Source organism: Helicoverpa zea, chromosome 14 (assembly GCF_022581195.2).
Source record: "Helicoverpa zea isolate HzStark_Cry1AcR chromosome 14, ilHelZeax1.1, whole genome shotgun sequence".
Classification (NCBI taxonomy): domain Eukaryota; kingdom Metazoa; phylum Arthropoda; class Insecta; order Lepidoptera; family Noctuidae; genus Helicoverpa; species Helicoverpa zea.
Window position 1 is genome coordinate 11,638,933 of NC_061465.1, and position 16,215 is coordinate 11,655,147.

Here is a 16,215-nt window from a genome sequence, read left to right on the forward strand (position 1 = left end):
TTATGTCAACTTTGTTTCTAAATTGCCTTTAATTCTAGAATTTATTTACGATTTCCTCAATGTAGTTCTATAGCCTCTAATCTATAGATAATCTTTACTAGAACAGAAGTAAAAGTTGTAAAAAGTGTAATGGGAACTGGTTGCCAAATGTCAGGCAACGGCCGTTGGCTCGGTCACCCTATAATCAAGTAAATATATCAATATATTATATTTCATAAAATAAAAGGTGTTTTCGCTTAACAGGAAAACGTTCGTAGTGTTGTTTGTTGTTTTGTAGGTTCGTTTATTATTACATAAATTGGATCTATAAATAAAAATATGTAGTTTAATCAAGAAGAATGCAGTAGATAGATACGGGCTGCTCAAGACCGGGCAGATTGGCACCCATTGGGGGAGGTCTACTTTCAGCAGTGGACGGCAGTTGGCTGCTGTAATGTCCCTGTTCAAACAAACTAGAAAATGGTCAAGAAACTCTGCGTTACAATCTAGACACAGTCACAATTTGTAATAGACGGACTGCAGCTTAAAAACAGCAAATCTGAAAAGTTTGTTAGGCCACTATAAAATTAAAACGGCATGGTAGTCAAAACAGGAAAAATGGTCCATGGAAGAAATACCAATGAAACAAAGTGACTGAATGAATGACGTCTTTCGAAATTTTAAACTGGAATAATAAATGAGGAAAGAAAACCGTAATTCAGCCATCGTTTATTCAAGATTTAAATGAACTACAGTCATGGAAGGAATGATTTTAATTTTTTTTAAAGATCGAGGAAAGACTCAAACATGAGACTTAGTTAGACTACTACTTACTAGTTGGACTAGGCTGTCTGTACGATTTCAGCTAAGCCGTTAGATAAAACGGCTTCTGATCCATTTGGCTGGTTTTACAAACCGTAGTCTAGATAGACCAAAAGGTCTTCAATTTATGGAGGTAAACCTAAAAACCCATAAAATAGGTGTAGGTTCCCAAAAAGAAAATCTCAGGATAAAAACTGGAAAGTAGAAATTGGAGGAAGAGGATAAACAAACCACTGCACCTATTTGGTATGGATAGATTATGGTCATAGATAGATGGATTAACGATCTATTTTTTTAATAATACTGCGAAACAGGTCACGAACCTACGTTGCGCAGCTTAAAACTTGAACCCCAATTTTTTTTGAGGAAGCGTCTATAGGTCCCTTTCTTGTCCGTTTCATTTCCAGAATTAACTGCTGAAATGATGTGTCCCTTATTAAATTTTCGTCGTATTAATAGAGCGAATGTAAGGTCGGATGTGTACGTCGTGAGAACTGATGCACCTGACGTCACCCTCAAGGTCATTAATACACTCGTGTCAAGGTCATCTGTAAGTTAATTGACACGACTTTTTAGCGTAATTACCTATAAGAAACTTCAAGTTACCTATGAAATCGACCCTGTATTTTATAAATGCAGTTATTTGATTTTAGATTTCAGAGCAATGAGGGTCGAAAATAAAGGTCGAATGCTTTTTTCTGAAGATCAATTAAATTACGTAATTTACTAAAACCATAGTTGGATAGGGGTAAGTACTGAAATTAAAGTTCGTAGGCACACAAGAGGTAAGTAAATAGGTATGTAATAAAATATCATGTATGAGTGTCAAATGATATCAGAGTTTCATCACATCTCGTAATATTTACGTAATAAATAACAATGGGTAAAAAACTTGTTGTTAAACAGTTTTTAATGACCTGAGACGCCAAGTTGTGACCCAAATGTGTTTTTTACTAATTCTATGCAATTTATGGATCAAGACAAAACTGTAGCGACAATTCGCACGCTTGAATAGCATTTGAGAGACAAAAAGATCAGCACTTCTATAAAAATTGCTCTATTCTATTTACTTAACTTTAATATTACTTACGTCGCTTCCAACAGGTATCTGTGGAGATCAAAGGGGGAGGCCTATGTTCAGCAGTGGACGTCCTATGGCTGAGATGATGATGATGATGATGAATATTACTTACGACACACTTACCTACCTACATTGCCTACATAAAGTCATGTCCGTCTGTGCAAACGAAACCTAAGATTCAGAACATAGACACGAATTAGGTCGTGTGCACAACGACCGCGGTTACTTGCCGGCACGTGATCATAAACTAATAAAAAAAGTACGTACTTTTATGTTGATGGAATTAAAAATAATAAAGCCGATCGGATACCAACACCGGCTATTAATAGCCACAGAACATTCATGTATGTACACTTTACACATATTTATGTTAAGTTTCGCTTTATCGACATCACATAACCACACATAACACAGATATTCTATAGCTACCGACACAGCTAAAAAAATAACTCGCGTTGAATAGCGTTACTTGAATAAACTTGTATGGGGAAGTACCCAATAACATGGTATTCATGGATGATTGTATGAGTGACGCCCACAATAATAAGCTATATTAACAAGTAAGTAGGTAACACGTAAACATCGCTAATGTAAAAATAGAGAGTAGGGATGTTAAATATTTCCGATTGCGATGCAGATATAAATTATCCGAATGCAGGCATCACATTATTGTTGGCATTCTACCTACATACCACACTTAAATGAAATGGAAAGTGAGAAATATATGATGTTTTCGTGTTATAAGGGTTATCGTGCCGATAAACAGATATAAAACACACTTTCGATGTTGAAGAACAATACTTTCTATGAGTCGAGCGTTCCATTTTTAGTCAAGTCCGCAGACGTTCGTTGCCATGCAAAATGCGAAGGCATCTTGGCGACTAAGAAATAAACGACATCATGAATGGAATCATGTTCTGCTTATGCTCTCGAATATATAAACCATCGGCCCAGCAACGACGCGATTTTTGCTGCATAATTTTCAAGGGCATCCATACCCAACAGTGACTGACGCGTATGGACAACCGAAGGGGCCCCACGGATTCCCACTGATTCATGAATGAAACAAACTACATGCACTTATGGAAAACTACGCATCATCAACTAAAAATTAATGAAATTAACACAGAAATAAAAGAAAATACTTACAAACTCGTCAGCCGCGATACGTGTATAATCACATACATGACGTCATTTGACGCAACACAAACCCGAAAAATCGAGTAAAATATATAGTAACTGCTGCGAAAACAACACCAACATGAAATATGCACGATACTTTATTAAATACAATAAGATAGTTATGTCATTAAGAGCGATTTAGGACATTTTACAATATTTATTTGTTGTCACCGACTCAGAGTTTTGACAAGATGGTCGCGCACCGACTGTTTTGTAGACATGTGTAAGTAATGCGAGTAATGCATTACGCGTAATATAACCCGACCGCGTAGAGTAATATCACACATTACTCGACTAAATTAAGCATCACACATCACACTAAAGCATTACTCGGTCGCGCAGCTCTAGAAGACATGAGTCGACTAGTTTCAAAGACGGCAATCTGTGCATTTTTCAAAAATTGAGTTATTAATGTGGTAACACAGATAAATTTGAATAAAACCGCTTGAATTAGAAGCTACCTAACAAAAGCGGTAATCTGCTATATAAAAATCTAATCAAAATCCTGGCTTAGGATCATATGTGGCATTCTTTAATACGTTTTTATTCAAAAACGGCAATCTTAGGTCATCGACCAATCAGAAGCGAGCGTTGGTAATGGCCGCTCGCACATTATTGTACGGAGATTTTAACACGTTTTTAGTGTTATTTTAATTACAATTAAGTGATTGAAGGTGTAAAGTTATAATGGAGTCAAGCCCCAGCCTTGTTACTAATAAATTTGCAAGAAAACGCAAACGAGATCCCGAAAATTGGTCAAGAAACCAAGCTAAAATATTGAGGTTAGTTTGAAGTTAGGGCTGTCACGAGCTGGCATGCTGTTTGGGTTAACTTTGGTTTTATTGAAGTGCTTACTGCTAACTTACCTGCTTACGTATTTTCTATTCTTTTTAGATATACCCCAATATCAATGCCAGAAAAAGTTTGTAACCATAACTCTAAGGCGCTTAAGTGTGATACTCTAACAATGTCGCAAATGAAAAAATTAGTAATAAAGATAAATAAATTATCAGATTTGAAGAAGCTGTTGTGCAAACATTTTGGTGCTGAGTGGAAAGAAATTCCAACTTTGTCATATTATTGTAATATTTTTGATGAGCAGGAGTCGCTTGATGCATCGACTATACCACCTTCTGATTATTGCGATGAGGCGTTAGAAGAGGTTCCAGATCTCCGTATATAATAATATTCTTTTAAAATTTGTGTAAGAAGTAAGTGCAATTAAAAGTTTGATTTTATGAGCCCATTTTTTATTTATAAGTCCCCTTAAATATACCCCCATACTTTCAGTCAGACAGCATAATTTTTATGCTATTGTGACAACCCTGATTTTATAAGCAGGTATTTGGTATCAAAAATGGCAATCTGCACATATGTCAGTTTCAAACCCGGCTATCTTAATAACTTAATTTCATATCCGGCAATCTGCAAAATTAATATTTAATTTATGACTTATTCTTAGTAAAGAAATATAAAAACCATGACTAATTAGTTCTGTTGAATATTAAAGAAAATTTCAAAAGTAGTTTTGGAATCCTAAAGACAACTAACACCAAGTAAGGCGTTTTTTTGACATAACCAAAAAAATACTAAAAGTCAGATTGCCGACTTTGAAACTAGTCGACTCACATGACTTGTGCGATGGGTGATGTGATGCGGTGTTCGTTCTGCCTGCAATCGTTCGGCAGAGTTCGGCTAACTTCGGAAGGAATCGTCAATATTCGAGAGACCGAGCGGCGAGCGAGGCAGCCCCACCTCCGAGTCCGCAACCGAACAATTCGGTTTGCCAATTGCTCTTTGATTTAGAACTGTATGCTTTAAGACATAAGGATTACATTTTTATAAAGTCACTCATCGTAATTCAAGTATATAAGTATAAGTATATACCTCGTAATTTCGCCGACACTTTTTTGAAATTTCTTTAGTTTGTTTGTTTTGCGTTTGCGTTCAAGGTCATGTTACGACTGCACTTATCGTTTTAAAATATTTCATAATTTATTTAAAGTGAGAGTGATAGCGTGTTTGACATTTTGACAAGTAATACATACAAACTGGTTGAACAATACTTACTTGCTTCGTGTGAGTGAATGTGTAAATAAATAGGTTTAGGTATAGGTATAGACTTGGAAATAGTAAGTTAGTTATAGAAAATAAGTTGTAAATAATTAACTGTTAGTGAAAATGTCCAAAAGAAAGAGCAGCCCCCTTTGGAACCACTTTGAGGAAGTTGTGCCTGGAAAGAAGGCAAAATGTGGCTACTGTTCCCGGGTACTGGCGGTTTCATCAAGCTCAATCGGAAGTTTAAGCCGACACATGAAATCCGTCCACCCGACTGTACAAATTAGCAGTAGCCGACAGCCGGCAATAACACCAGCGGCAGTAGAAGCATTCGACGGCGACATCATAGCATCAGCGGAGCCGGCAGCAGTACCCTCGAGTAGCGGCAGCGTGCAAGGTGAGGATCACAGAGCCGATAATGCTTTGTTTGTACGACTTGGCCAGAGACCGACCGCGGCTGCCCCTACAATGGCTGATTACGTGCAGTCAAAAAAAACCCTGCCAAGACATCGAGTGCAACAGCTCGATGAACAATTAGTTCGAATGATTGCGAAGGGATATCACGCCCTTCGCTTGGTTGATGAAGTGGAGTTCCGCAAGTTCGTGGAAATGTTGAACCCGGGCTACACATTACCGACCCGGAAAACTCTTTCCGAGAGCTTGCTCCCCAAGGTCTATAACAAAGTCTTAGAAACAGTGAAAAAGCAAATCGCTAAAGCTGCAGCTGTTTGCATTACTACAGACGCATGGACATCCTGTGTGCACGATGGCTATATTGCGGTCACTGCACATTTTATTGATACTGAAACGCACAAAGTATGCACAGTTATGATTGGGTGCTTAGAGTTTGAGGAGAGACACACCAGTGCAAATCTAAAAGGCTTTTTGGAGGCGAAGTTCCAGGAGTGGAACATATCACAATTCGTCAATGTAATAGTCAGTGACAATGCGGCGAATATTTTAAGTGCTGTGCGGCTAGGAGGCTGGCGATCTTTGCCTTGTTACGCACATACCTTAAATTTAGTGGTGCAAGGTAGCTTGGACGCCTTGTCTGATACGATGGATAGGGTGAAAGGCGTTATCGAATATTTTCATCGCAGCCATCCAGCGAAGAAGAAATTGGTGGAAATTCAGGAGCAAATGCATATTTCCCCATTGAAACTGAAGCAAGACGTAACTACGCGCTGGAACTCTACATATGATGCGCTAAACCGGTTGCTGAGGATGAAAGAAGCCCTAATTGCCACTTTAGCAATTATGAGGCCAGACATCAACCTGCCGCAAGATGATTGGATCGTTATCGAAAAAGCCACCGAGGTATTAAAACCCTTTTATGAGGTCACTACTGAAATTAGTGGCGAACAATACGTATCTGCGTCAAAATACATTGTACTCTGTAAAATAATAAATCGGTCCCTCAGCAAATATTCTCCGGATGGTCATCCCAAGTTGGAGCGCCTACATAACGCACTCAAACAACAAATGGCGCAAAGATTCGGAGATGTAGAAAATAAACCACTTCTTTGCGAGGCGACCATATTGGATCCGAGATTCAAGAAAAGTGGCTTCAGTGATTTAAGAAATTTTGAGAAAGCAGTGGCTGCTCTAAAATTGAGAATTGGCTCGGACAGAACCCTGACCCACGTACCCGTTCAGGAGGAGGCAACGCAAGTGCCAGCTCCTCAGCCGCCGAAAACTGGCTCTATTTGGGACGATTTCGACGAGGAAATTTCTGCTCTCGTCCCACAAAACCCAACCGCTGCTGGCATTGTCGAATTCGACAAATACTTAGACGAACCTTTGATAAAAAGGTCAGAAAATCCTTTGCTCTGGTGGAGTGATCGCAAAGGCGTGTATCCCCGGCTGTACAGATACATGTTGAAACGCCTCAACATCGCAGCAACATCGGTACCGTGCGAACGGGTCTTTTCGAAAGCTGGCCTAATATTAAATGAGAGGCGAACCCGACTCAAATCAAAAAAACTGTCGGAATTAATATTTATAAGCTGCAATTAGTGATTTTATAAAGTGTAAAATATGTGTACAAACTTATATATATATGTGTAAATATTAACTTATATACATACATCTATATTATTATTATATGTAAATATGCAATCATTGTACATACAGTTGATTTTTAAATACGCCAATATTCATGATTTGTTCAATTACGTACCTACTTCGTCTTGGTTAGTAGGTAATTAATTGTAATCTACGAATATTGCCAGTCCTAAGCCTGGAAAAAACGGTCCGTAATATTTGAGTACGCATGGTTTAAGTATGAAGGGAAATCAACTGTAAATAATATTACACTTTAGTCATTTATATATTCTGTGTTATGTGATAAATCTGAACATTACATTACAACATCACGACAGTGATTATAGCCCCTATATTACGCTTATGATGCAACATCACGCGTGATGTTTGAAGTGATGGTAAAATGTAATATTACTCGGCACGAAATGTAATGACATATCACATTACTTCGTGATGTACTGTTTTGCGCATGTCTACTGTTTTGCTTTGGTTGTCAGCTGATACGAAAGCCCGTTCTACTTTGAACGAAGCAACGATATCTGTGTTCTTTGTCGCACGCACATGACCCGCAGAATTGTGTGAAAGAGACAAATATCGTGACTCTCTTATTTGAACAGGGCTTCAAATATAACAAACGTCATTTTCTTGTTGCATTTATTATTGCAAAGGAAAAGTCGCAAATAAAACTATTTCTTCTTTGTGATGAATTGAAAAGCGGTAGGATATTGGTGAAAAGATGTTTCTATTTCACAAGAACACGCAATCATGCATCAGTTAGTTATATTTGGGCGTGACATATTTTGTTGTTTTTCATATCAGTAGCGCCATCTAGTTAGACACAGTGGATAAATTTTCTACAGAGTTCGGGCAAGGTCATGGCTGCAAATTGTGTTCCAGCTCTTAGTTTCATAAAAGATAAGGATCCTCTATGAATGTTTTAATATTTTATATAGATCAAAGCTATATTATAGTTTATAAGGATGACTCAGCAGCGCCTTTTGCCAGAAAATGTGAAACAGGCGGACTACGTGGTAAGTTTTGAATTTGATTTAGTTGCAAAGGTTAATGGATAGATGGCGGTAGTGATGCAGATAAGTGATGCATTTTCTCATTGTTGTGTTGTACTGTGGGATTTGTGAAACATTATTAGAACAAATTAAAATATTTATATGGCGATGATTGCGTTCTTTGTAATTTCTATGTAGGTAGCTGTTAATAATAACGCTTTGTATTGATTACCTAAACCCTGTGATAAAAACTTGTAGAATGCCGACTACATCACCTTTAGGAAATTAGTAAGCAAGCGAGCACGACCATTATAGGTACCTACCTACTGACGGTTTCATCATCATTATTTTTAATACCTTCTACGAAAAATACTTTCCCTAATATGTAACTTTCCATAGGTTTTCTAATCGTTTTCCGAGATTGAGTCAGAATTCATTAGGTAAGTAGGTACCTACCTACCTACATGATGCAGGATTATAAACACTGTTAATGATTAAGTTATAGAGAGTTAGGTAAGTATATATGACCCACTTATCAACTAAGTTTCACTACTTCTAACTAAGTAAATATAGGTCCAATTTTCACAAAGGGTTTCTGCAAATCGTTAGAGACTCATCAAGACAATTGATTGCGTTTGTCCCAAAACTCGACAAGTTTCAGAATTATTCATATCAGTTCAGATTTACCGTAATCTAGGCAGACGTTTGAGATAAGTTTATATATAATTGTAGTTTCAACATGACAGGCTATTTTACTAGTAGGTAGGTAGGTATCTATTTGTAAGTGGGTGTGATACTTAATATAATTTGAGAGGGAATGATCAGTTAGCGAATTTGAGTGAGATGGTAATAGGTAGACCATAGGTATATGATTGACCAAAGGGGTTCTTTTTTAGTTTTATTTATTTATTACACTTTATGCACATTTCTAGTCTACCTTTAGGTGGTGGGGAAATAGTAGTGGTAGGTGCAGGTTAGTTTTACTGCCTATTTATTATCATATCATTCATCTCTAGTAGGTACAGGCTAAACAATGTAATTTTCGGAAAATATCCAAACGTTTTCACAATCTAGTCAAGATTAGTAATAGTTGAGCCTAATGGGGTAAGGCCCAAATGGTTTTAAGTTAATCAGTTTTCTTTTGTCCCTAATAAAGAGCTACCTTTGTAAAACTCATGCTAAACATTATCAGATTTTGGACCCATTTATTTAGGATGCAAGTAAGTTTCCATTTTGTCCACAACATGATGAAAAGCTATGTTTATAAGCCGTTGACTCATAGTGCTTATAGTTTTCACGTCAGCTTACGACACGGGTGCGGTTCTATTGATAGCGGATGAAATAAAAATAAACTGTGCTGCTTACAGTGTCTACATACACATCCGAAGAAAATCCAAGTTATATAGGTAATGTAATTTGCAAATGTATCGATGTTTGTTAAACCCACTGTTCTTTCTATGATGGTTTAAAAGTAATACAGCTTAGTTAATTTTGCTAATGTAGTTACTCATTAAGAACACGCCTATCTAGATAGGGTGTCACAAACGCAGCATCTATCCTTCTTATAATCTTATAATTTATCTGTCGAGTAAAGTGATTTCTAATAGGTTAAAGCAAGCCTAAATGCTACTTGAAGTACAACAACACAAACAGCCTATTCCCGTCCTCTCGACCAGCTCTCTACAAGACCATTCAAGTTAAGCCTTAAGTCGTGTATATGCCTGTTAATCAAAGCAAACGCCTTCTCCGCAAATACCATGTTTAGTTATATATCTACTATAACCACGGAGAACAAAATGACTATCGGAGACGCCATAACGGAAAATCTCCTATGAAAGTAGCGCCCCAAAATGCGCATGATTGAGGGACGAGGAACGTTACTGTCTCCACCCTGTTATACGCCTTTTTTGTAACCCGATTTTTTTGTGATACCAAAAATTGTTGACAGATTTCTCAAAGAACCCGAAAGCCTTGTTAGTTCACAGGTAACTGATCGTTTTCATCATGCCCACTGTACCTATTTGACCTAGAAGAAGGCGCCTGACCTACCTGCATTATTGCATCTCTGTTCATCTTTACTTACTCTGTGTTCACAACTGTAGTGGTCCATTTGCATCATAACTTACCTGCTATAAAGCAGTTTAGTCCAACAATAGTATCTAGAATTTCTGTTCTAAGTTATGGGTGAAGCTGTGTGGGAATTATTAAATTTTACGCTTGCATACTTGAGTTTATATGCCTTGGGGGTGGCATTTGTGCAGTTTTAAGTCTTTGTTATGTTTTGGGCTTGTAAATCGTATATAACTTTGGTTTTATGTAAGGTACCGTTGATCTATCTTTTATGAGAAGTCTTGCATTGTTGTATTCACTTTCAGGTTGTTGCAATACTTTAAAAAAATCGAAATCCTGAACTTGATAGTCCTTTTGGTTGGGGTTCGTTGTTATTTTTTTTTTAATATCTAACGTGAACTAACACACGCCTAGTGTCTAAATGAACTTTTGAAAAATTATGAAATTCTACAACACCTTTGAAAGCTAACGTTTCAGTACAGATGATTGTGTACTAACAGACGAAAACTTTTCAAAAGTTTCAACAACAATAAAATTCGACATTCGTATCAAGCCAGTCAATTTGATATATGACAATCAGTTACCTCTACAAATTGGTCCAATCAATGGCATGGACGGTGAACAATAAAAATTACGCCGCGACCAATTACGCTTGACCCGGCATTCAGTTTGATTGAAAGATGTTGCATAATGAAATGTATGGCTCTGCAATTACTGGCTGAAATATGTTTCAAGTAATTGCTATGGTCTTTCATGGAAAGTGGGGTGTGGATTTTTTTATGCATCATTTACTTGTAGTTCTGATTTTTAAATTTTCTTAACGTTGGGTCCTTTTTTTATGGGAAATTATCAGATCACCCCTTCTGCTGTGGGTGCAGCGTAAGGGTGTGTCAGGCTCTTACTGACTAAAACCTATCATGTTCCTTCTTAAGCCCTTTGTGTATAAGTATACCAGAGCCGCGATAACTCTTTCGAGCAATCCCGCATGACGTTGAGTCTTGGATTTAATTTCCTTGTGATTTTTATAAAGGTTTTCAACCATAAAACTCCGTTACCGCTTAATCTGGATTTTCGATTAATGTCCACACGCTTCCCAGCTTATACAAAGGACCTCACATACGTTTACCTTTCGAAATGAGAAAGGTTCTTAACGACAATAGACACTCATCTTCAAGCCAATTTTCTCACAAGGGTCCGGCAGAAATGAACCTTTCTTTGATAGCACCCCTACAGTCCCGATTTGACCTCATGTAATAGGGTAAGCCGAATACTGCGTCAAGAGGAAACTAATTTCGACTCTCGTAAGGAATTGCAATTTTGGAAATAAGTTTGGAAAAGGGCACGCATTTGTTGAAGTGTTGTGCCAGATTATGAAAATCTAAAATTGTTACTTCTTGCGAATATGTTATGATGATTATTACAGATGTGGTTTAACTAGACTGCCTTTAGGCAAATTATATAGAATTATGTTCTACAAATGAATGTCTCTACAAAATTGAGGGCCGGGTGAGACCCCGCGGCTGCGGGATCGTTTGAAAGAGTTACCGTTGGCATGCTATATGAAGGGTTTTAGAAGGAACATGGTGTGTTTAAATCAGTAAAAATATGACACTTCCCCACGTTGCATTCACAGCAGGGTCATTTGATGATTGTCCACCAAAAATGACGATACCTAATGGCTTAAGGGAGGCTGAAGACTAATATTTTTGTTAAAAGAGGGTGATGATGACGATTTTTAAATAAAAACACTGAACCACATAATGCACCATTTATTTCAACATCAATAAATACGCCTTTACTTTAGTTTGACTAACATTTATACAGTTTATATTTACAAGATAATACATAGTTGTTATTTACATCTTTGGCAAGATAGCTCTGACTAGAGTATTTGAGACAGGGCTTCGTAAAGCTTTTAATTGTGAATGTCAAATAGTTATTTGAAAACTAATTTCTTAGGTGTGTGCTGAAATATATTTATATATCAGGAAAATAATATCTACTATACAAATGCGAATTTGTTATTATCTATTTTATAAAGAAATCTCCATCAAAGTTTTTCTGGTAATTTAATTTGAAAATTGCTCCACGGAATCTAATACCTAGTAAATTATGTTTAATCACAAATTATTTCGATCACAGAAACACAGATTTTTATCACATTGCATGAAAAAGATTTTTTAAGCAATATTGCAGTTGAAAATCAAGAAATGTATCATGTAATAAAAGATGTAATACATTTTTTTCTATTTAACCAATCTTCCCAATGCTGAGCATACAATTTACTTACATTTAAAAAGTATTACAGTCGTACATATTCTACATAGCTATATCAATTAAACCTATATACACAATCATACATTATTGCTTCTCTATTCTAAGGGATCGTCACAACCGCAGGATAAACTTAGCCAAAGTTAGGAAATATGGAGTGTTTACAAAGGAATGTAACTCTTATGTCTTTGGAATAAGCTTTAAAATCGATTGCGTTGGTCAACATGCAAGAAGGAATGTCCAAAAGTTAGAAAATCTAGGAATGTTTACAAAGGAATATCAATCTTACATCTTTGGGATAAGCTTTAAAATCAATTGCGTTAATCAACACGCTGCTAGGTACGACTTGAAAGGTCAAAGTTCTGTTTAGCCAGGGGTTGTCAACAATTAATAATTTTAGGCTAATGTTGATATACATGAAAACTTTTGTGTTTGTTTTAAACAATTTGTGTAAAAATATTAAATTGTGTTTCATTTTATAAAATGTTGACCAATTCAAATTTTTGAAATAGAAAATATCGAACATTGAAATGGTGATTAATTCATATTTAACGAATTTCATCAGCGATGGTTTTATCCATTTTATTTTGGTGTACAAAACATTAATTAAAATGTATAATTGAAAACACATTTTTGTATGACATTAAATCGGAGGGTTAGTTTTTGATTACGGTGAAATAATTCAATTTTCAGTATAAAACTGAAACGAGGATCATTTATAATGATTTTCTAGATTCTAAAAGCAAGTTAGCAACTGATTACAAAAAACACAAAATGCTTTTATAAAATGGAATCGTGACCACATTAAGTTACAAGGTTACACATTTCCTATTGATTAATTTATCCAAATTGACATTAATTTAAATATTACTAAATAAGAAATGAGGGATATCTTATAGACATAGCACTACTCAGACGGATACATTAAAGGATACTGACTATAGCGTTCACACGATAGATAGTACCATTCGTTCATTAAAAGTACCTTAAAGTATAGAAATACTACGTAGTTATATCAACTTGAGCTCAGACAATAATTGTTTAGTTATAAAACCAGTATTTACATTAATCGCCAGATTAAAATGGTAGTAGAAAAGAATCACCAGTACAAAATGGTGATGTGCTTTGGAAAATGTGCGCTGTAAAGGTGGTCATCAGGATATAAAAACTTGAGGGCAGAATGTTGAAAAAGCAGGCCCTATTGTTTTCGAATGTTTTTAAACGTAAAATTCTTTACGAGGATTGACAAGAAACAAAATGGCGTACAAACAACAAACAGCTACAAATAAGTATCATGCTGCTTGAAAATAACATCGAAAGAGCATCAAAGATGGAAGTGGCTTATACAGAGCGTGTTCACCACCATTTTGCTACTTTTGGTTATTAGGTTTTATTGCAAACTTTTAAGGGGTAAGGATTCAATAATCAGTTTAAGAAGAAACAAAAATCACTTGAAAGTTGCAAGAGTCAAAGTCTATTCATAAACTACGTAGTAATCCAAGGGCTAGGTGCCGCAATGGAGTATCTTCCTGAAGGCCTTCCTGAACTCAGGGTTGAAGATGGTGTAGATCACGGGGTTGAGGAACGAGTTGATGTAGCCCAGCCACGTGGTCAGGATGAACACGGTCACCCCGGGAGAGTAGGGGAGGCCGAACTTGAAGCACAAGGCGTCCAGGACTGAGCAGGAGAAGAATGGTGCCCAGCAGAAGAGGAATACACCTGAAAAGAGATAAATATTATTAGTTAGTTTATTTACGATTTAGAGAACATCGACAATCCTTCTTAGCTTAATTGCTATAATTATTCTTGGGTTCGTGTGACATTAAAAACATAAAAAACACTCTCGTCTTCGTTGGAGCAAATTATAGTTTTGCTTTTTACTTCACTATGGGGACTACGAATCTAGATCTCAAAATCCTGGTGCCTTGGTAATTGCAAGGATACCTCTCTTTTACAAAAAAAGTTAGTTGTTTGTATTATTTATCGAGCATTTGTGTCTAGAAATGTTTCCTTCTGTATTTGTTTCTCTTAATCTGAATTCAGAGTTAATTCTCCGATCTCAAACACAACCAATCGAGTTTTCAATGTGCAAGCAATTAAATGTTTCTTGGTAGTAGTTTCCACGAAGCAAGAGTGTATTTGTAGTTTTTTTACTAATTCCAAGTTTTAATTAAAAAGCATTTCAAAAGGACCCTAGTTCTTTGTGTTTGGTTCAGTTCCAAGTAAATGGTTTTTAGAAGTGAATAAAACCCTAGTATTGCTTTAGTAACTTTATTTGCTATGCAAATTAAATTTGTGTCTTATCGTTACCTGCCATGGTGCCTCCGTATGGTGTACAACTTAGAATAGTGGTTGAGAATAGAACTGTAAGATCGTAGATAAATGCTTGACATTATTATAAGTACAATCTTTTTGTAAAGACTGTTAGCAGTCTTCTTTTCAATTTACCAAACTGCAATTGGTACAGAAAAGTTGTATGCAACTTCATACAGAAGTTTTCTAAAGGTGTAAAACTAGGGAATTGTGGAACTTCTTTAAAAAGTCGGCAGAATGTGCAGACAATAAAAGTCAGACAGCGACGTACTTTCGTATAGCTACTTACTACACTTTTAATGATCATTGCAACATTTAATGAGCTTACGAAATAGATATTTAGTTAGAGGCACACGTAAAAAAAATAACGATTTGGGACGACTTTAAAGACGAAAGATGCCAAGGATTACATGGTTGCGTTGTGAGATGATCGCAGACAATATAGAAGAAAAATACATACCTACTGTGGTGGTATACTGTGAGATAAAAGTTTACTATCTGAAAACTTACCTAAAACAATGGCGAGTGTTTGAGTAGCCTTCTTCTCCTTCTTAGCAAAAGACTTGGCCCTCAGCTTGCCAGCCCTGTTGGCGCGGAAGATGGTGAACCTAGCCGCTGATGCCGCACTCCTGAACCGCCTCCGAGGAGTCGAGATGAGGGAGCTGTTGCTTATCCTGCTTAGCTTCTTTCTGTGGAAGAGTTCAGGGGGTTTTAGAAGGGTCCAGAAGTTAGTGTGTGTCTTACAAACGTCAAAGTCAAGTCAATATTACAAAAGGACAGTACCCCCAAAACGCAGTTTCACCACTTCCTAGTGCTATGGCTGGAAAGAAGAAGCGGTGAAGATCAAACTTCCCAGCAACACAGCTGTCTATCACAACTGATGTATAAAGGTAACAAACTAGAAAATTGTGTTAACTCTTTTGGACCGCAACATCTTTTATCAATTTTTTTTTATCGAGATTTTCATAGTCGGTTCTGAATTACAAAAAAAAAACTATATTCCAGTCATTCGAAATTGGCTAAAGAGCTTTTCTGTGTTAGTATGAATGTGTATTTCATACAGATGTGTTTCAGTTACAAATATTTTAACCCAATAGCAAAATATTGGTAAATATTTTCGAGAACAATTTTTCAATTTAAAATATAGTCACAAAAATGTAACAGAGCAAAAGAATGCATGGAGCCAGCGCGTGACGCAAATTGATGTATTTGATGAAAAAACGTATAAAATGCAGTTTTGTCAGTTTACAACGAACCTATGGTAGTGCTATGTCATCATCCATTGGCTTGGGTAACGCACTTCAATATTTTTGGGTAACTGTTGGTTTTTTTAGGTTTTCTTACATTTGCTTTTTTTAACGTTTTAGATTTAGGTTTATGATATTC

General features: G+C 36.4%; 4 protein-coding genes across 7 annotated transcripts in view; 2 read left to right on the plus strand and 2 right to left on the minus strand.

Annotated features, from left to right (window-relative positions):
- The window catches only part of LOC124636461, a 30,566-nt gene extending 27,294 nt beyond the window's left edge, over nt 1-3,272 (minus strand). The window contains exon 1 of one of the 2 annotated variants that reach the window (XM_047172555.1): nt 3,032-3,272. The gene's annotated coding sequence lies outside the window, so the exon portion shown is untranslated. Of the gene's footprint in view, nt 1-2,149; nt 2,230-3,031 lie in introns of those variants that run through there. The other variant, XM_047172556.1, reaches the window with a different exon arrangement.
- Nucleotides 3,273-3,424: 152 nt separating this feature from the next.
- Nucleotides 3,425-4,305, plus strand: LOC124636463. The gene is made up of 2 exons (XM_047172559.1): nt 3,425-3,846; nt 3,959-4,305. Exons 1-2 carry the CDS (start codon nt 3,752-3,754, stop codon nt 4,245-4,247), a joined length of 384 nt encoding a protein of 127 aa, XP_047028515.1. The 5' UTR covers nt 3,425-3,751; the 3' UTR covers nt 4,248-4,305.
- Nucleotides 4,306-5,245: 940 nt separating this feature from the next.
- On the plus strand, nt 5,246-8,097 carry LOC124636688 (E3 SUMO-protein ligase ZBED1-like). Its single transcript, XM_047172850.1, has 2 exons — nt 5,246-7,030; nt 8,026-8,097. The coding sequence occupies exons 1-2, from the start codon at nt 5,246-5,248 to the stop codon at nt 8,095-8,097; spliced, it is 1,857 nt and encodes a 618-aa protein (XP_047028806.1).
- A 3,899-nt stretch (nt 8,098-11,996) lies between these two features.
- Nucleotides 11,997-16,215, minus strand: part of LOC124636368 (dopamine D2-like receptor) — a 132,362-nt gene continuing 128,143 nt past the window's right edge. For all 3 annotated transcript variants that reach the window (XM_047172437.1, XM_047172438.1, XM_047172439.1), the window contains 2 exons: nt 15,340-15,518; nt 11,997-14,235 (listed from right to left, as the gene is read on the minus strand). In XM_047172437.1, the coding sequence (XP_047028393.1) occupies nt 14,021-14,235; nt 15,340-15,518 (394 nt within the window). In that variant the 3' untranslated portion in view covers nt 11,997-14,020. The remainder of the gene's footprint in view (nt 14,236-15,339; nt 15,519-16,215) is intronic.

Excerpts from the sequence above, each read along its gene's own strand:
- LOC124636688 (XM_047172850.1), top strand. The coding sequence starts at position 5,246 with ATGTCCAAAAGAAAGAGCAGCCCCCTTTGGAACCACTTTGAGGAAGTT. Across the intron at positions 7,031-8,025 it reads TCAACATCGCAGCAACATCG|AGTTCGGGCAAGGTCATGGC; the intron begins GTACCGTGCGAA and ends AATTTTCTACAG.
- LOC124636463 (XM_047172559.1), top strand. The coding sequence starts at position 3,752 with ATGGAGTCAAGCCCCAGCCTTGTTACTAATAAATTTGCAAGAAAACGC. Across the intron at positions 3,847-3,958 it reads AACCAAGCTAAAATATTGAG|ATATACCCCAATATCAATGC; the intron begins GTTAGTTTGAAG and ends TATTCTTTTTAG.